General features: G+C 36.5%; 1 protein-coding gene across 1 annotated transcript; it reads right to left on the reverse strand.

Moving 5' to 3' along the window:
- Nucleotides 1–11133: 11133 nt before the first annotated feature.
- Nucleotides 11134–21220, reverse strand: lpcat2 (lysophosphatidylcholine acyltransferase 2). The gene is made up of 14 exons (XM_077228853.1): nt 20545–21220; nt 19571–19713; nt 18595–18812; nt 17085–17197; nt 16621–16681; nt 15759–15817; nt 15375–15409; nt 14939–14993; nt 14662–14744; nt 14405–14530; nt 13786–13939; nt 13460–13558; nt 13070–13211; nt 11134–12136 (listed from the first exon to the last, which is right to left on the reverse strand). Exons 1-14 carry the CDS (start codon nt 20653–20655, stop codon nt 11949–11951), a joined length of 1587 nt encoding a protein of 528 aa, XP_077084968.1. The 5' UTR covers nt 20656–21220; the 3' UTR covers nt 11134–11948.
- Nucleotides 21221–21686: the final 466 nt, after the last annotated feature.

Consider the following 21686-nt stretch of genomic DNA (forward strand, 5'->3'; position numbering starts at 1 on the left):
TAACAGTCGACTTAAAAAACTTTTACTAAAACACTTTTTCGTGGTATATAGGCTATAATAAATAATACCCTAAATGACTTAGGGGCCATTCACAGAGAAACTGCAGAGCCAAAGCTCTAATTAATACAAAAGGCAGGGTATTAAGACAAGTTTTAAGTTTAACCTGTTTTAATTTGTTACGTTTTAAAAACACGGCGCTCATGCACAAGACGCTAAAACAAAACAGTGGACGCGGAACAACCGTCAAATGGTCAAAAGAGTGAAGGCGTTTGAACATTGAACTTTTTTTGGCACAAGCTTCAAAGTCGAATGTCACATTACTATTGTGCAATGTGGCACCTGGAAATGCCTCAAAATCAAACAGCATGTACTACATGTTGAGCCCCCATGTGGCGATCTGCTCCAAGTAAAATAAAACAGCTTTATGTTCTATGAATTAAATGTATGTGCGCATGAATGCCTTTAAACACATGTTCAGAAAATACTGCTCACTTCCCCATATAGTAAGGTCAAATCCCCCCAAATCCCTCTCTTAATTCACACTTGAGTCATTTGTCAAGAAGATATACATAAAAAATGAATTACAACTGTATTTGATCCATCTCCCATCTCTACTACAGTTTTAGTCTGTTTTTATTCCACCCTTGAGTTGCCTGTTTCTTCTCTCTTCTTCTACATAGATTCAATTAGTTGTTTTCTAAGAAGCAGTAAAAGCATTGTGTTCCACATGTAATCTAATTCCACACCCGCTTTAGCCAAAGGCGACGATTTCTATTAGATATGGGCAATCAGTTCATCCCATTAAAGTCAATGAATGTCCCCTTAAAGCTCTCCAGCGTTTCTTTTATGAAACCTTTAGAGGCCTGTTTTTCTGCAGTTTTGTACATATTCTGGTTCAGATTAGATAATAAAAGTAAGAAACAGGGTTTTAGAGGCTAATTTATTTTTTCCTTAACTCACATTCGTCTTCCAAAGGAGCTGGAACCTCTCATTTCTATTTCAGGATGTTGCCATACATGTGGGAAAGGGTGATGCTAAAGAAGGTCACCTTTAGAACAAAGCAAACTTTCCCTGAAGCATGATTGATATTTGCATAACATGCATCAATATTGCAATTCTCCATTTTACAGGAGTTAGCACGGGTATTATCAGATATATGAGCCACTACCATAATCTCAGGGCATCGTATAACAAGTCAGTCATGTTATAAACACACTCCTTAACCTTTGACCTGTCAGTCTCACATAGACTGTAAAACTTCAGAACACGAATTACAACCACTTTTATCTATCATTTAGACCCACTCAATTTCTAGAAAGGATTTTGTATAGTAAAGCTTCTAGTTCTAGGTCACATGTATTTAGATAAAACCCAAACCAGTGGTTTCCCATATACATTGCCAGGGCTCACAGCAAAATCTCACGTATTGCACCAGGTAAGGACCTTGATATCAAGACATTAGTATTCTTGACTTCCCCTAATTATGCAGTTTCCAGTTCTGTGACAGTTCAATATCACAAATATAGGGTCATGTGTGTCATTCAGTTCAAGACTGATGAGATAGGATCAGTTTTGCCCTTTTTGTTTTCTAATGATTGTATTTACATGTACTTTGGATATAATCTTGCATCAATAGACTTAGACAATATTTAATCGGCAGTGTTTTGCAAAGCATTAACCATTAAACGCATATTAACATTCACATTAACTGAGAGAGAATAGTTCATCAAATGGACAATAGAAACATTGATCATGTCAAGAAGGTTTTGGTAATTTTGATTTTAATAAGGAAATCCAGTATATTATGATTTAAAAGGAGTCAGTGGCATTCTAATCCTTACTAATCATGTAGCCAGATTAAAATTAAGGTTTGTTACAGTGTGTTAAACAGATACATTAAGTCCTTATTTTTAAATCCCATTCCTTAGAGTGTTATGCATGCCATTAATGCAGCCTATAGAGTTAGAAAAAGAATTCCTACATCACCACAAAACCATCACTCCATCACCTAATGTTGGCTAAATCGACCCTGACTCAACATCACTCTTCTGTGTATATCAGCATGAGATCAATGTTGATCCCAATGTTGATGTACTGTACATTCCTTCTCATTACGGGTCTATAATTACACAAGTTTATCAGCTTTCAGACTTATTGACAGGTGTTTGAAAACCAACTTTTCAGCATGACTCTTAAGTTAGGAGTAATCATTTTTTCAGTAAGAGTTTCGGGCAGAATGAACAGTGAACCTACGCCTACAAGACCCAGCAGCATGCAGCTTTCGATTTAACTAAACATCAATATTAATTGATCCATATTTCACAACTGTCAATAGTTGTACAAGTAAAGAACTTCCTTCTAATTTCCTCATCATCAAAACTGAATTGAAATTAAATTAGCGTGAATGAACAATTAAATGTGTTTTCTAACAAATGCTGTTCTTCTGTTTATCAAAGAATTGTGGGGAAAAATAGCATTTCCACAAAATATTTAGCAGCACAACTGTTTTCAACGAGCATAAAAAAATATCAATAATGCACTATGACAATATACAATAAAATCACAATATTACTGTTTTTACTCTATTTGTGATGAATGCAGCCTTGGTGAACATAAGAGACTTCTTTTTTAAACTTATTAACAAATTAGTGACTCAGTGTCAACCAGTCACAAGCCATCTAAGGGCATCAGACATCATCGTTTTCTGAACAACAAATGCAAAAAACAAAACCAAGAGCAAGAACAGGTGTGGTGATGATATGCATGAAATTGAATGTTGTGCTTAGCTTGTCCTGACTGAGAGTTGAGTACATTAGCATGAGTTCATCCAGCGGTTTGCGCAAGGATAGTGCATGGTTTCTATGTGCACTCACTGAGAGGAACTTTCAGATGCACCTTGCCAAGGTCAGGCCCTCCTGCTTTGTGTGTGTGTGCGAGAGTGAGTGAGTGAGTGAGTGAGTGAGAGAGAGTGAGAGAGAGAGAGAGAGAGAGAGAGAGAGAGAGAGAGAGAGAGAGAGAGAGAGAGAGAGAGAGAGAGAGAGAGAGAGAGAGAGAGAGAGAGAGAGATTTTTTTTGAGAATTCACAAAGCTTTTATTTACAAAAATTCATCTTGTTACAATTATATAGCCTCCAAAATAAAAAAAACAGCAAAAACAAAACTTAATATAAATCAGTAAAGTGTGAAAATTAATTCATCTTCAAAAATAGCACATAGAGCATCATTACAGCTCAAAATATTTTCAAAGGAAAGCAAATCACCAATAAATTTATAATAATAAAAATCAATTAAGATTCTAGATTGTACCAAGTTAAAAAACAATACAAAAATGTTTTGTACTACATCCTGTTCAATTTTTTTTTCTCCTGCTCAAATAGATGGCCATTTTTGCTTGTCCCACCACAAAATTAAGCAGTTGACACACAACCTTTTTCTTTAAGACATATTTACATCCTAAAATAAAAATCTCTTGTGAGAATACCTCATTGCATTTTTTAAAAACATCTTTTAGAACAGCAAACAATGGTTCGAGTCTATAGCAGTTTTAAAAAGCATGAAAAATAATTTCTCTGTCATCACAAAAAGGACACGTATCAGTGCTTTCAGGATTTAAAACAGAAGTAAAAGCATTGACTGCAATAACACCATGAACAATTCTCCATTTTAGATCTCCTGTCTTTTTGGTCAATGGCGGTTTGTAAAAAACTCTCCATTCTGGTTTTTTGTCTTCATTCAACTTGAAAAAACCACTCCAAGGTGTATCTATCCTATTATTTAACTTTACCCTGTTAAAAACAATTACACAATATTTATACAAAAGCTTTCTGTCACAGGAAAAAAAATCAACACTTAAAGAATCAGCTTTTTCAATATAACAACCAGAGCACCCATCCAATTTAAGAGCAAACCTCAAACCTGGAAAAAACTCTTCCGAGTCTGGATTACACAATTCGTTTTTATAATCCAATAACAAAAGTCTCTCTTGATCACTTAAAGCAGATTCCCATTTCTGAAGAAGTTGACCTATAACACGAGTAGAATTGATTCCAAGACGTCAAGATGTTGCTTCCTTGTTTTTAAAATCAAGTCCAGCTACTTCCAGCAAACGGCCAAGAGTCACTATTTTGTTGTCAATAAGTGCTTTGTTTAGTCCGGGAAGGAAAAAATTGTTCGTTGAGTCCAAACGCTTACCATGGATTAAAGGTTCTTCTAATAACCAGTAAAGAGATTTTGAGTCCTCCATTTTTTGAAAAGTTAAAAGATTCCACACTTTGAAAACATTCTTATAAAAAACAGGTAATGTAGGAAAACTTAATTTCAGTGGATCCATAAAAAAAGTGTCCTGCCCACATTAAAATTACCCAACCTATTCAAAATCAATCTTGCTACAGAATTCCAATAAAAAAACATCTGAGACAGTTAAAAGTCTTTGCAAAAATTGTAATCTAAAAGCAGCTATTCTAATTTGTAGATGTATCAATCCCTGAACACCTTTTTCTTTGGACAGAAATAAGACACTTTGTGGGACCCAATGCAGCTTATCCCAAAAAAAGTCCACAAGCAGTGCCTGTAGTTTTGTTAACAAAGCTAACGGGGGATCTAGACAAGCAAACTTGTGCCACAGCGAAGAAGCCACCAAATTATTAGCAATTAAAACTCACCCTCTAAATGACATTTTTGGAATCAGCCATTTCCATTTCCCAAGTCGACCTTTAACTTTCTCAATTATACCCTCCCAATTTTTTTGTGTAACTACTTCATCTCCAATAAAAACTCCTAAATATTTAAAACCAATTTTTCCCCACTCCAGGCCCATAGGAAGTTTTGGTTTATTATGTTTCCAATCCCCTATTAAAAAAGCTTCACTTTTTCCCCAGTTTATATTAGCAGAAGATATTTTTTTAAAAAGCTTTCAACAAATTTAACAAAGCCTGAATATCACTTTGTCCATTGATACACACAGTCACATCATCTGCATATGCCGACAGGATGAATTTATTCCTACATTCTGGTAAAATTACACCTTGAAGTTTACACCTTATCTGATTTAACAAAGGCTCAATTGCTAAAGAATATAACATACCAGATAATGCACAACCCTGTCTTATGCCTCTAAAAACTGTAAAAGGAGTACATAAACCACCATTGACCTTTAAAATACTCTCCACATCATTATAAAGGACTTTAATGTAGTTAATAAGACTCTCACTAAAGCCAAACGCATTTAAAACCTTCCATAAAAAACTATGTTCTATCCGATCAAAAGCTTTCTCTTGATCTAACGAAATGAAACCACAATTTAGGTTTAGCATCTTGGAGACTTCAATAAGATCACGAATAAAAGAAATGTTGTCAAATATTGATCTACCTGGGACACAGTAGGTTTGATCAGGATGAATAACACTGTCCATTACATTAGCCAGTCTGTTAGCTAAGACCTTCGATAAAAGCTTGTAGTCGCTGCAGAGCAAAGAAACTGGACGCCAACACCTTATGTCTCCAAGATCTCCTTTTTTCGGTAGGAGGGTCAACACAGCTCTTCGGCAACTTTGAGGCAGCTTACCCCTTGCCAGACTGGTATTCAACACTTCTAGGAGATCATCTCCTATTGTTGACCAAAAAGACTTGTAAAAGTCCACTGGTATACCATCGATTCCTGGTGTTTTTCCAGACACCATCCCTTGAAATGCCTTCTGTAGCTCACTCATACTCAGAGGGCCAGAAATTCCAGTGTTGATGCTTTCAGGCACCTGAGGTAAGTTTTCAAAGAAGAACTCACCCTCATTTTCTAGCTCTACAGCAACTTCACTTTTATATAAATTCTCATAAAAACCAACTGCCCTCTGGCGAATATCCGAAGGATCTGTCAAAAGAATTCCAGATTCAGATCGTAAAGCATGAATTGTTCTACTTTGACCATCCTTTTTTTCTAAATTAAAAAAGAATTTAGTTGAAGCATCCATTTGATTGATATTTTGAAATCTCGACCTGACCAAGGCTGTCCTGGAACCAAGTAGATCAGCTAATTGTTTTTTTTTTATCTAAAAGTAAATCTGAGAAACCTCTTGTACCAGTAGACTCTGCCCATTCTTGGAGTTTTAAAATATCAGCCTCCAAGATGGTCATTCTAAAATTAGTCTCTGTAGTGATGTTTCGAGTAAACTGTAAACAAAGTTGCTTAATTTGGGCTTTTCCTACATCCCACAATTGTTGTCCAGAGTTATACAAACCTTTCTTAGTTTCAAAATCCTCCCAAAAAAAATTAAAACACTCTTTAAAATGTGTGTCACTTAATAAGGCAGTGTGTGTCACTTAATAAGGCAGTGTTGAATTGCCAATACGCACTTTGAGGTTTTAAAAGATTTATAAAACCTGAACATTTTACCATACAATGGTCAGAAAAACTAACAGGTACAATGTGACAATTCCTTATAATATTATAATGGTGTTTTAAAATGTAAAATCGGTCCAATCTTGCCATAGAAATAATTCTATCATGCACATGAGTCCAAGTATACTGTTTTTGTATGCCCATTAATCGTCTCCAAACATCACACAGTTCATGCATCTTAAGAAATTGAATCAATCGATTTCTAGAAAGTATATGAGGTTCTAAATGATTCCTGTCTAGATTAGATTCAGTGCAGTTGAAATCACCTCCCAAAACAAAAACTCTTCTTGATTACATTTTTGTAATACAGAACACAATATATTTAAAAACACCATTCTCTCTATTGCGGAGACAGGACAGTACACACAAATAAAATCAATAACATTCTTGTCATAGTTTGCTCTTACTTTTAAAAGTCTACCTTTTACTATTTCTTCTACTTGAAAAGAATGTGGGTTAAAATTCTTCGCAAAAAGAATGGCTACTCCACCACTAAGTGAAGTATTATGACTTAAAAACGAAAGACCATCCCACTCTCTAGCCCAATCAGAAGCATTTTTTAGATCACTATGAGTTAACTTATTTTGTTTCACAAATTCATAAATTCCCATTCTTTTCTTAATATCTCTTGCTCCATTTATATTCAAGGAAGCAATATTAATTTCATTCATTTTTAAAAGAAAAGAAGAAAATAAAAAACAAGCGAAAGCTGATAAAAACAAAACTAGAAACCCATGTGTCACGTTTGGCTTTTTAGCTATTATCATTTACAAGATCAGGGTTTAAAATTCTTACAATTTTCTTTAACCGATAGATTTCCTTGTTTGTAAATAAGCTTTCCGCCATGAACATTTTGGTTTTGTCAACAAATTGTTTGATGTCTGGAAAATATTCACAGACACGTACTCCTCTCTTATTTTTCGTTGCTTTGAGGAATATTTTAATGTCTTCTACCTCATAATCACGACTGGATGAAGCTCTTTGAGAAAAACTGAAATTTGAATCCGAAGACTCATTGCCACTTTCCATCGCTTCTTGGTCATCATCATCAACTACATTTGTTTTTTTCTGTTTAACACTTTCAACTTCACTTGAACTTTTCCTTTTACCTGGAATTTTAAACTCAGTTGTATCTGATTCTAGATCAACATCATCACACAGTTCGATTGATTGAACCTTCACATTGCTTTTATCCTTTGTCAAAACTGACTCTGTAATGACATCGCTGACTCCTACACTCACAGTAGCTTTCAACTCACCTTCCTGCAAAGACACTACTGGTTCAGTGATATCATCAGAAACTACATTCTGAGCCTCAGAAACACCCTTATTCTCTCAACAGTCACATTTTTCACACTCAGAATGGGAGCATTAGAAGGCCCTGCTTCAACCCTTTCCTCAACATCACTATTTAGACTAGCCTCCATCGTGCTTTGCACATCAGTCGTTGAATGATCTTTATTTCTTTTGGGGCAAGTCCGAATCAGATGGCCTACCCCACCTCAGTTGTAGCATAGAAAACATAATCAAAAGTGTCAACCTTAATGTTAAAAGTCAAATCCAGTTCTTCGCTGTCTTTCAAAATCATGTAGGCAAATCTTCTAAAAGAAACTACAGGTTTTAACAGTGGTGAAGCAGTACCAATGAGGATTTTCTTAAGCGGTGAAACCAGCTTTCCATAACGGGACAAGATCTTAATCTTGTCAGTATCATCAGAAACAAAAGGTGGAATATTACAAAATATTGTCATGGCCAACAACTTCTCCCATTGCCAAACAACAATCTTCAACACTCACCGCGGACGCCACTTTAACACCGTGACGCCGCGTGAGATTCTTTAGAACACCAATTCGTGAGTCCGCCATGGCCACGCAAGGGGAAAAACCCCACGCGACCCCAAAAAACAAACAAACGTAACCAATCCAAAATAAATAAAAAAATAGTGATAAATAAGAAAAAAAAGAAAAGAGAAAGAGAGAAAAAAACTCACGACGCTCCACACTCACGATGCTCCAAACGCTCACACTCACAGCGGAAACGAGAGAGAGAGAGAGAGAGAGAGAGAGAGAGAGAGAGAGAGAGAGAGAGAGAGAGAGAGAGAGAGAGAGAGAGAGAGAGAGAGAGAGAGAGAGAGAGAGAGATAAAACACAATGATTTAAAGCCATATTCTGAAGAGGAAATTTGAAGTTAAGGTCTAGGGGAGAGAGAAGAAAAGGGAAATTGAAGTATGCCTTCTAAGGGAAAATTATTTGCTGTAGCCTATACATTGTCTACACATGCAATGGGAATGAAGGGCTTGTGATTTGCAGCTATTTTTGCAACCCGTCAATGAGCAGTGTTGCCTGTCGGCACTGACCTTTCCAGGTGAGCCCCTGATCAGCCCCCTCATCTGTTCCAGCCAAAGCCCTAACAGCTAACTCTTGTTTGGTGTTGTGCAAATAAAACCCGATTACTTGGGTTGATTGTCCACAATTTGACTAGGCAGACTCACCTCAGGCTGAAATAAAAATGAATGCTGCAATATTGTGGGCAAAACAAAGGAGAAAGGGAGAGCATGAAAGAGAGAGAAAAACAGAGGGAGTGAGAGAAAGAAACAGTAACAAAATTGTGACTTAATTGATTCCACGAAATCTCATCAATTGTGATTAAAATGAAATGCCCCCCTCATGTTTGAAAAGGTTAAAACAAATTGACGGTGGAAATCACAGCTGGTTATCACAGCGTGCGGAACAGAAAGACTTTAATGAAGTGAGTGCAATTCCATCCTTCATCCTGCGGTATCAGACAAGAGAGAGAAAGAGAGAGAACATTAGCTGGTCATAAGACATCATTGTCCCTGATCTTCCCTCTGATGATATTATTGACAAAAGCACTCTAAGTCACTCGCAGAGTACGTTTACTGATTGACTTGGTTTTGATATACTGCAGCTCAGCACAACAGAGGTACATTATGAAACCACTTAATGCTGAACTTTCTCCTTTAACAATCTTCTTCATAATATTAAAAGGACTTATTTCTGATGAGAGGCATTGCAGATGTTGTTTGATTTGCTGTGTTTTTGCATTAGGACGAACCAATGTACTCCATCAGGCCCTGTTCCAAATGACAGACTGACGGACTTGCAATGGCCGCCACATACATGTGCCCATGAAGTCCATGGGGACATTAGGTCACTCCTACGTGTGTATGATCCCTCCAGCCAACTAAAGTCACTTTCGATGAACGCGTCTGCTAAATGCATAAATGTAAATGTGGCTGTGTCCAAAAGCTGAAAAATACTGCATCCACAGGCAGTTAGGAGTTAGAAAGGATGTCCAAATTCTATGATCGAATCACATTCTGTCCACTGGGATACCTTCATCTGATCAATATTTGAAGGCAGAATAGATTTATTCTTCACTGCCTATGATATCCCACTTAAAGTTGTGGTTGGTGGTCACTTAGTTATCAGCAAAACTCTGTTTTGTTGTAGATCATTATTTGCTGCCTCATGAAGTCTGTCTGAAATTAGTGTCAGGTGCTACCTTCATGCTCAAACACTGCCTGTGAAGTCATTGCCCAATAGGGCAGAGAGGCAACACGTCAGCAGCCTAAACTTTCGGTGCAGGCAGGGTGTCTCACTAGTCATTTTGATGAAAATTTTAAATGGCAAAGACTCTTTATGACAAGGGTTCCCCAGGGAGGCCACAGTCCTGCAGAGTTTAGTTCCAACCCGGCTCCAACACACATACCTGTAGTTCTCTCTTTCTGCAAGACTGTGGCCTTTTTAGTCTAAACTTTTTAGACTGTGGAGTTTAGTACCCCTGCTTTATGCCCACTACGCTCCCTAAATATGGGTTATGCACAACAAAGTGATCGCATCGTTTCTGGTCCAGGTCTTTTGAATGTGCTTTGTTAAATATAGAGCTATTTTACTCATTGTGTCTTTAAAGGAGCTTCTAAGGATGAACATTATCTGATATCCATCACATATGCAGATTGAAATCTAAAAGTTTTTTCAAATTCTCAATAAAATTCAGATATTAAAATTGATTAAAATGTCAACAATTAAAATAACTTGCATGTTTAACTTTTTACTTTAAATGTCCATAGATATTGCTGTCAGTTCATACAGCTGTTAACACTTTCTCCAATGAGTAGATGTGATGAAACCTGTTTTCCTGTTTGTTCATGTGATGTTCAGCATAAAGCCTATACACACTTTCGGTGAGCCTGCACAGATTCTGACTCCACATCGGACTTCTACCTGACAGTCAATGTGGCATTACATCACCAAACTGTGAACTCAGACTGCAAGGGCGTATACCGCTATTAGGAACAGGGTAAACTTAGAGCACAGAAAGTGAAACGTGATTTTTGACCTCAATGTAAAATTATATTTTATAATCATTTGTGACCATAGAGAAGTGACAAAGGGGATTTATTATTTTATATTTTGCACACATCCATCTCAGAAACTCGTATCCACACTCTCATTGGCATAAAAGCAGGACTACTGTATATCCACTATTATGGAACCACATTTACATTGTTGTTCACTGAAGGTTTGGATTCATTTCTTTAGGAACGGTTTATGCAGACGATCTAATATACTGGGAGTTGCTGTCACCTAGTGGATATTTTCAGTATAAAAAGTATTTGTTAATCAGCAGTTTTTTCTTCCATATCTCCTAATTCACAAGTGTACAACTCTTCAAACAAGTGTTCACGCACTCAAACATAAAAGGGAAAACATATGCTAGTTCAAATTCAAAGGATTTTTTTAATGGCAAAAAAGCTGACTTTGCTTGTTAACAAAACTGCATTGCTAAATAAATACCACTGCAGTGGGATAATTTGGAACCAAGCCCTCTGGTGCGAGCTACTGAGGGCGTGTTGTGTTGCCTGTTTGCTCACAAATTGGCCTATTTTCAGTGGATGCAACAGAGTATTAGTCTGAACAAGCAGCAGGGACAGAACGCTAACTCAGCAACATTTCCCCTCAATGGGAATGCAAATAAAAACAAGATGCAAAGCAAAATCTTTGATTAAAACTCACTTTCTGTACCAAAGTCCCCGAGCACAAAAAACAAAAGAAAGTTTTTATTTGTATAAGACACTCTTCTGTAATATATTCATTCAAAAAACAAACAAAAAAATCCTTTTTCCATAAAGGGAGACCTGTGTACATGATCTCCATGAATTTAATCAGAAAAGCACTTTTTTTCCTCAATTAGATTTAAGCAAATAATATTTTAGTCTAAAAAGACTGAAAAACTGAGGTGGGAGTACAAGCTTCATGTGTAGAATAATAAAATCAAATTTTTCAATCAGCTGCAACAGAATAAGTGTTTTAGCATGCTTATACATGTTAACATTTTGTAAACATTGTTCTGAAAGCCTTTAAATAAATTATTGAATAGTTTATGAAATACTTGGTGGTGTAACAGAAAACCAAATTTGCTGATAGGGCATTTCCTTGTGTATAAAAACACTCCACCTGAGCTAAAGGCAAGTGCTCAAATGGTATGGCAGAGTAAAAACCTCATGGCTGTATGCTTCATATTCTTCAACTGTGTCAGTCATCTTTCTTGTCAGAGGTACTGTCTTCTTGGTGGCTGTCATGAGAATCAGTACAGAAGTAAGGCAAAGTGGGGTCACAGTCTGGGTCCCCCCCCTGGAGACCCTGGTAACGCTGTAGCTCAATGTAGGTGGTGAAGAGTTTGGCATACTCCGGGTGTGTGAGAGCGAAGGAACGAAACTCATCTGAGAGAGAAAACGAGATGGGAAAGTTACTACAAATTCAAACTAATCAAGTGAGGTAACTGACGGGCATTAATGAAATTATGTAAATATGCCATGGTAAATAGTATATTTACATTAGGCGCTGTGCAAAAACAAGCCTTAAAGCCTTATTAATTTTTAACACGCAGATATTTTTCAAGGCGTTCACAAACACAGCATGGAATCATGTGCTGCTGACTGAGATGCATTCATAATACAACAAAGTCAAGGTTCACTTTAGATAAGTTAAAGAAAAGATCTCTGGACGGTGATGAACATTGGATTGGTATAGTATAGTTAAAAGCAGCTTCATGGCAAAATATTACTCTAATAATGAAGTACTCATTGATCAGTTGTATTTAAATGTTAATCGGAAGAATTATGCCCTCAATAAATTCAAAAAGTGTAATAACGATGATGTTAATACAATGCAATTCAGAATTGAGAATTCAGCTTAACACACCCTAAACTGGCACCCAATGTTAATGTTGCCAGTGTTAGGTCTGAGTGTGAAGTTCAGTTTAGACTCACAAGCATAGATGTGGTTTTACAACTTTCAGAAAATCAAAATTAATCTCATCACCTAATCTAATTCGCCAAACTAGACAACCACTGTCACAGTTCCTGTGATTTGAGTGTCTATGTACAGAATATCATTATGAAAGTACTAAATGGCATGTTGAAAAACATTTTCCCACAGAATATATAACCAAAAATATAAATAGCTTGACAGCCCACAGAACCCTTGGTTACAAGTGCAATTATAAATGGTGAGTTGTTTTGTTTGCTAAATTTCATACAATTCATGTTTGAAAAAAATAAAAATAAAAATAGTATTCTCTGAATGATAGCATTTCTAATATGCCTGACAGTCTTATCTCACTGTAGTAGTTGCTATACAGTTGACATACAGACCATAAGTTATGTGTCCTGATCCATCTGCATCAATTTCTGTGAAGAGGCTGTTGACATCAAGATCACACACTCCAAGAGCAGAACGTATCAAACAGCTAAACTCATCTTGTGTGATACAGTTGTCCTCATCAATGTCAAATAGCTGCAAAAAGAGTTCACATACACAACGAGAGTAATCCATCTATATGCTCTAACTACATGACAAAAATATTTTTCAACAGTAGTGATTTTTGAAAGCCACCTTGAGGTGCTAACAACCACTGACACATCAGTACCTGTATGTTTTACCTGCATAACCACATCTTCTTTAAAACTTCTTTACAAGATTAAATCTTCAGTAGTTTGACAATGCATAGACAATACCATAACTGCAATCTGTAATACCATTACCTTAAAAGCAGTCTGAATGACTTCCTCATTATTAGCTGGTCGGCACAGAACTGTGACACCAATGACATACTCTCTGAAATCAATGGTGCCATCCCCATCCTACAAAGAGACACAGAAAACAAATGCTTTAAATAGGCCACTGAATAAAATAAAATGCTGTTTGTTTCATCCAGTTCCAGAGAATTATATTGGTTGCGGGCTGAAAATAAAGCAGATTTTTAAAGCAGATATCTGAGAGTATTTCATACATTCAACTTATTTTCTGTATCTTAGTGGGACTCCTATCCATATCTTCATTCCACGTGGTTAGTTGTGGACACACTCACCCTGTCAAACAGAGCGAAGAGCTCCTCTAGAGCTGGGCTGATGGGTAGTTTGAGGAAGCTGGCAAACTCCTCAACTGTGATCCTCCCACCTTTGCAAGAACAGGCTATGTTGGCAAAACTCTCCAATTCCTTCTTCACATTGTCCCATTTTAATCTGAATTTAAACAGAAAAACAGAGATTTCGACCTTGAAGTTGACATGAAACAAAAGTTATGATAGTCTTTTCTTCCCTATTGTGATGTATATCCAAGTGAAACGGCTTGAATGCGACTTGATTGGATGGTTGGATCGTTGTGGTTTACTATTGCTGTGATCTCATTTGAGTGACAGGTTGTTCCGCTCTCGTAGCAGTAAACACATCATCAGAGAAGAAAAGACATGTCGTTGCAAGAGGGAGGGGAAGTTATTATGATAAAAGATATTTGATATTTAAATAATTAAAAATGAATACTGCAATATTCATTAAATCCGTTTTAAAAAATTCATGATTTCATGGTGACTTTAAACTACTATAATTATTTTTTAATTCGGTGTAATCATGTGGGCTACGAGTATCACAATATCTAATGATAACAAGGTTATGCACTTTTTAAAATATTTTTTATAATAACAGTCATACTCCAATTTCCTGCTGATCTTGGTAAACTCCACGAGACCTGCCTCCATAGGCAAGGTAAGTTCTCCAGCTGCAATCATCAGACGGCAATCTTCATAAGTGTGGTCTGTGACCGGCAGGCCCAGAGATCTAATAACAGAGTCCGAAATTGTGATACAATTCATAAGACTGAAATATTGTATTGTGCACACATTGTAAATGTCCACCATATATAATCTTATAAAGACATGGAAGAATAAATAACAACATGACATGCTTACACAGCCATGACAGATCTCACTGACTGAGCAAACTTGATAGGACACTTTTTCTCCATCTCAGTGGGAACTTGAGGGGGCAGAAACTAAAACACAGACACAATAAATAGAATCGTACAAATAATATATAAGATTTCTGAAGATTAGCTATATTTGAGATTAAGTTGGTCATTTGTATTAACATCACAGCTTCTTGATGCTCTTTTGACACACGTGTATACATTAAACGTGCAAATAGCAGAGGATATTAATATGAATTATGCAAATCTTTCTTACAAACCTCAACTTCCACTGTAGTATAGAGCTGACAGAGTGTGAGCAGAAGTAGTCTGGCCCTAAAACAGGAACTGGTGGTGAGGTTCCAAACCAACAGCATTTCAGGAAGCATTGCTCTCTATATATGCATGACTGTGTAAAAGGGTCTGAAGACCAAGCTTATCTAAGAAAGTGATCTACAAGACTGCACATGCAGATATGCAGAGAGGAGAAAGATGTCAATTTACTCAGACAGCAGGCTCTCATCCTTTTTTATTTGATTATAAAATGTAGCTCCATTTTTCTTACCAGTGTTTCTTGCAGCATTTAATACATTATCCTGGCGTTTGAATTTGAAGTCTGATGACTTTTTTGTTGTAAGAGTGATTGGAAAAGGCCTAGTTGCAGAAGCATTTTGTCAGTTGTGTAAAAGCTTTTTGTTTATGTTTAATATTACTTACGATTTTGGCCCCTGCCATGTCCATGTGACTGTGTCCTGTAAGACCAAAAAAAAGTTTAGCAAGAAATCTTCTATTTTAAAATAGAAACGTAAAACAAAAAGAAAAAGGCTTGAACCCTGAGCTATTCACAGCTCGAGCTCGACGACAGACTTTTAATCGCTGTGTGTCATTTTGCCAGGTTGCCTAATTCAAATGCATGCTATTTTATGGTCGATTTACTTCAGTCCTCTCTACTTGGCTATTATGGTTATTTATGGATTTGTATTTTACATAATATTCTATTTATATTTTTTGTGATACTCCATTGTGTTTGTCAGACAAGTTTTTCACCAGAAACTGAGGCGTCATGAAATAATACGAGACTTCTGTTGAATTTATACTGACCAACTTATTTGGGTATCTGATAAGAACAGGCTGTACTGGGACCCCTGGGACAAAGGCACCTATGGAGGTAAAAAGAAAAGCAAATAAGACCTTTTCATTCATCCTCTGTTCTTTAAGCTACATTCATACATACCTCCTAAAAACTGTTTAGTACCACTGTCCCACCTGTTTTCCTTATGGAGACATATATTTCAGAATGAAGTTAAATCCCTGTCTGGCACTCCATTGATCACACCATACCCTACGTATCAGGATACAGCTATTTGACTGGTTCTCAATTGGACAATTAATGATTAACAATGAAGTAAACACTATCCAAATGATATGACCTGAATGTAGAAAATATCTATAGGTCTTACATAATACAACAAATATCACTCTTATCAGCTAAATGAATTAAGCCTACTGCAAAAAGATTTTGTTTTTGTAATTTATTTAAATAAATGTCACTCAAAGGGATAAAGTCTTAGTGGTGTGTGGATAATACCTACTCATAGACAACTCTCACTCTCTTTTATGTGCTGCTGGTTTTGCTGGCCTCAGCAGACTTCATTCTAGTTTCTTTAGTACACCAAAACAAACTGTCGGCATTGGAAACCCTGAATTACGTGAAAGTTGATCTTCCCCTTTACTTATATACATTTGCATTAGGGAAATTAGTTATCTGATAACAGACAACAAGATTTTCATATGGTGCAGTTAATACACAACTTTCATTATCTACTGAGTTATGGACATTTGCTACAGTAAACTGTATCTGTAACATCTTAACTGGATCTTAATATTTAATCTACATTATTATGTTGTCCAATATCATAATTGTCATTTCTATATTACAAACAAAAAAACACAATCTGCTAACCTTGTTTGAAGGTAATGAGACATGATCTGTTTGTACATGTTCCTTCAGGAAAAATGAGCACCTAAAAAAGAAAATAACACCAGTATTATTTTCAGTGGTATCGTAGCTATCACGTGACTCAATTTGGATGCAAATACTAAGCTATTAACTAACATACAGTTTCAAATACACAGTTTGTTAGATAAAAAGAAGACTTCTCAATAATAAAATTGGTAAAACTAATTAAACATCCACAATGTTGAAACTGGACATTGTTTAGGAACAGGACATCCTGTATTCGAGCTGAGGAAGTACGGGTCTAAAAGTAATTTCCTGCTTTAAAAAGCTGGAACACATATTATTTGGCTTCACGTTGTGAAATTCAAGTTTAAACGTTTTTAAACTTTGTTTTATTTTTGACCATTTTAAAGTCACATATGATCAAAACTAAAACTAAAATAAAATAAAATAGTGGAGGCACTCACCTGTGGCCAGTGTCCCCCTGACTTTGCTCTCCGCTCAATCTCAAGTATAGTGTTTCTACGAGAGTCTGGATCTTTGCGTGAAACAAGCACTGGCTGCACACAGCGCAAAAACCCTGCGGAACATAAAATAATAAAACAATATTAAAGTAATAATAATAGCAATAATAATAACACATGCAAAACTGACATCAATAATGGATATTTAAAAACAAGGTTTTTTTTTTCTTTGGTGGAGAAATTCCACATTAAGTAGGATAAGTAGCAGTGGTGGCCACTCAATGACACATTAAGTCTGCTTTTCTGATTTGTTTCTTTGTGCTGACTGGGGTATTTGCAGTAATTCACAATTTTGGAGTAATACCAAAACTGATCAGTGTTGCCAGATTCGGTCGACGATTTACAGCCTGATTTAGATTTACAAGCCATTTTTGGATCTAAAATACTATTGTCGTGACAACCAAGGTGTATAAGTACCATTTACCTCCTTAAAATCAAAGAATGATGACAAAATGAAATTATAAAAATTGATCAATTCTCCTGCCAGAAGAAAAATTCAACAGGGAAACAGATCAAAACATGGCAAATACAGTAAAAGAAAATGAGCATATGACAAAAATGTTTTTACCCAAACAGATAGACACTGTCAAAGACTTAGTTCACCCAAAAATAACATTTCTCTCATTAATTTCTCAAACTCATGTCGTTTCAAACCCATAAGACATTTTTTCATCTTCAGAACACAAATGAAGATATTCATTTCTTCCCTGTTCAGGCCAGTTTGCACATGCAATGGGCACGATAGATGTTTAAAAACTGCCAAACTGACCCCAAACCAACTCAAATTTTGTCTCCCGACCAAACCAATTTTTACCGGGTACAATCAAATTCTCAAAGGTTTGCCCACTTTTGAGTTTAACTTGGAGTGAGAAGGGTAGGCTACTGTTTTTATTAGTGCTTGACACAAATTTAACAATGTCAATTCATTGGCTTGAGACACTATTCCGATATTGATTCATTTGGATAAATATCAGGTACATTAGCTACATGTTAATTGTTCTCAAGGATAAATTCTCAACTAATGCTATAAATATACAGGGAGCCTTGTCAGCTGGTATTATTATTAAAGGTTAAAATCTGCTTTGTGTTCTCAAATACTATGTTTCACAATGCTATTTCACCATTCACGGTGAGGGGAAAATGTGATTGGCACAGCTTTCCAATTGCTCAGGCGATTCTTGATGTCATACGTCAAACGATGGCGTGAGATTTACTTGGGCAGCGTGAGAGAATGATACAGAGCCTTATGGCATGAGTCTCACGCCAAATGCATAGGAGTTAGCAACCCTCCAACTGTGCAGTAAAACCTGCACAATCTGGCAACACTGAAACTGATCAACAACGTGAATATATTCAAAAGCGAAAACGTTATCAAATGTTTTTGCCATTGCATTTGCTTTTTGTGTTCCTTTTTGTATAAACCATTATTGATGTAAATAACCACACTGCTTACTGCCAAAGATTGGTGCTTCCAGGGACTCGGAGCGAGATACAGTAGAAGGCAGACCAGCTTCAATACAGGCGATGGCATCAAAGAAAGAAGAGTGAGGGGCCACAGCTAGAATGGGGGCATCTGCACTGCTGGCCTTCTTCCCCTTCACCACCACCCTGAAACCCATCCCGAAGAAATACATCTGGCCAAGAAAGGTCACCACTTTTTTGTGCAAGAACCTGCCCACAAACACATATACAAGCACACCAAACATCAGGAATCATAGTGGGTAATGACTTTGATTAATTAAACATACTGACACATGCACACACACATAAGTACAAAAAGCTTGCTTATACGGCTTTGACACGGTGTGCTCATCAGCATGTTGCTGCATCATTTAAGAGAATAACCACATCCCTCCAACAGCCGCGCTGCCACCTACGCAAAGTCTTAATTAATCTGATCAGTGTGGTCAGTCCAAGTAGAAACGAGATACAGCTAAATGAGCAATTTCTCAAGAAACCACGTGGTCTGTTTGACAAAGAAGCATGAATTAAACAGAATGGAAGGCATCTGTAATTTACAACATATTTGCAACAGCTGATATGCAAACCACACATTTTACATTACCAACTCGCACTTTTATTATTGATGCAGGGGAAGCAAACACACACAACAACAGACTCCCATGCACACAAGACCTAACAAATCACTATTAGCTTACATATAACAGTTCCTTTCTAGCATGTAGCAAAATATACAAATCAGGAACTAAGACAAAATCAGTTTGTAAGTGTTTAAATTGTAAGTGGTAGTGTTATCTGTAAGGTTAATGTTTAAGGGGCTGTGCTGTCACGTTTAGTTAGCAAGCCAGAAGTGTTTTATAATGGTTTAAACAAGCTGTAACATTAAAAAGGTCTATTTTAATCTTGGGCTGTAATGTAGGAGGTGGAGTATCTGTGTGTAACGTGGGTGTAAAAGGAGTAGTATGTACCTTCTCCAGCCAGTCATGGGCTCCACCGCTCCAGACAGAGACTGTCTGAATGTTATCATGACAGAAACTGGCCACATGACCATTAGAACAAGAAGCAAGAAAATGGCACGGAGCGGCACAAGGATGATTCCCAGAAGAAAACACTACACACAGACATAAGAGGAAAAATAGACACAATCACACAATAAATGTCAAAGAAATCTACACAATGCAAATGACTTTCTATGTTTCTATTCAAGGCATCTGCTAACATGGGAGCAGTGATTCAACCTCACAGATGTTTCTAGGGGACCTTTTAATACTGTGATGTTGGCTAATCGGTTTGAGGGGGAAAGGAATTAATGTATGAAACAAACTTTAAAATAATTTAAAATTTCTACAGTACTACTGTTCTTGAAAAGTCTGGAATCACAAAATGAATCATAGTTAATTCATTTAATATACAAATACTGCCAATTTCTGTTTCTAAACATTGATTGAAAAAAGCATATTTGTCACAATTACAGCAAAAAATACCAAAAATATCTTTAATGTTTAAAGATTTTTTAAAATGTTTTTTTTAATTAAGTAAAAACTCATTTTAATGACTGTAATACATTCATAAATGTAAATACTCTTGTTTCTCATGTTTACAATACCACATTCTGTACTCGACTCTTGTTACTGTAGATATTCTGCTTAAATTTGTAACAAAATGTAACATCTTTTTGACTCTTTCTACAGCAAAGGGAATTTTTATTTATTTAGTAATAAACATTTCCTAAATTTTCACAAATTGTCGACAGCATTTGCCAACCCTGTTCCCCTAGTTATTGCAAGACTTTAAATAAAAGAGACGTAAAATAAGAGAGCTCATCTCAGAGGGAAACATATTAAGCAAATCAAATAAGACGTTGACACATTAAAAGGATAAAGAGCTGAAGAATGAAGAATAATATTGACAGACAGGTCATAAATGGAGATTATAGACTCACTTTGATTTTATCGGCCTTAGTTAACTTAAGGTCGTGCACGAATGGGTTGATGACGGCGGGCAGCAGCAGGGAATGCTGTCTGGGCAGCGCGAACACTCTCTGCGAAGACATCTTTACTCATCAGTCATCACAACAGTCTTCATGTGTCAAACCTCTGAACGTACGACGCGCATCTTCCTCATTTTCACAAGCGCGAACTTATGACACTCGAGCCCTGGCGGTCAGCGGATGTGTTTCACAATCAGATGGAATACATCATAACTAACGGCAAGTTTGTGCATTCCAGACGAGTTTAGAGTCAGAGCAGAGTTTCTGTGCGAGCACTAGCTGACTCAAAATATGCATAATGTCCTAAATGCTTTCATAGTTGGTTTAGAGACAAGCCCCACCTCTTATGGACATAATCCTATTTAGACCTGTAGCCACTAGGGCTAAAGGTGCCCTAGCTGTTTTTCTCTACAGGTTAACCGTTTGAACAAGTGTCGTCGCGACTCTTTTTACCGGACAGGACACACGTCCCAATAAAATCTTCCTGATAAATCATTGCGAGGAAGTGTACCGAGCTGAGAAACTTTTTCTCTGAGTCTGACCATATATCTGCGAATTCGTGTGTCCAGCAGTATTTTTTCCGGCGGTCTAGAATCGGAATAGTGGTCTACTCGAGAAGGAATCACTCGTTTGAGTCGATTCTTCTTGTTCTGTGTTGTGAACAGTTCTGACATGCACCGAATTGTTTGAAGCGGTTCTTATAACTCAGCACAACAGTAACAGAGTAGGCCTATTTAATAACCAAAATGACGTAAATTGAAGTACATTTACCTACAATCCATTGAAAACAAAACGGGATCTATATATTTTTTGAGTTCAACCCGTGCAGTTTTAAAAGAATCTGCAATGCAGTAACATTTTCCAACCAAAAAAGTGTTAAAACGCTAACAAAAAAAAGCATTTAAAGAACTAAAGAATTACAATCACATATATGTTTTACTCAAGGATATTACGAGTTAAATACAAGGCACATAAACATGATAGAGATGTGATTATTATACAATGGAACTGCTAGATGTCGCTGTTTGTCTAGTTATGAGATCCGAGTAATTTTGTAAAATAGGAGTAGCTACTAATGTGTGAACCATAGCTAT

The sequence above is a fragment of the Siphateles boraxobius genome, unplaced genomic scaffold (assembly GCF_051911475.1).
Source record: "Siphateles boraxobius isolate OS27281-9 unplaced genomic scaffold, OSU_SipBor_1 130, whole genome shotgun sequence".
NCBI classification, from domain to species: Eukaryota; Metazoa; Chordata; class Actinopteri; order Cypriniformes; family Leuciscidae; genus Siphateles; species Siphateles boraxobius.

What these genes read in the sequence shown, in the direction of transcription:
- lpcat2 (XM_077228853.1), bottom strand. Translation starts at nt 20,655, where the DNA reads ATGTCTTCGCAGAGAGTGTTCGCGCTGCCCAGACAGCATTCCCTGCTG. An exon ending in AAGATCAGCAGGAAATTGGA is followed by an intron (nt 13,940 to 14,404) that starts GTATGACTGTTA and finishes GTTTAAATTCAG; the next exon opens with ATTAAAATGGGACAATGTGA. An exon ending in ATCAGGACACATAACTTATG is followed by an intron (nt 12,137 to 13,069) that starts GTCTGTATGTCA and finishes TTTCTCTCTCAG; the next exon opens with ATGAGTTTCGTTCCTTCGCT.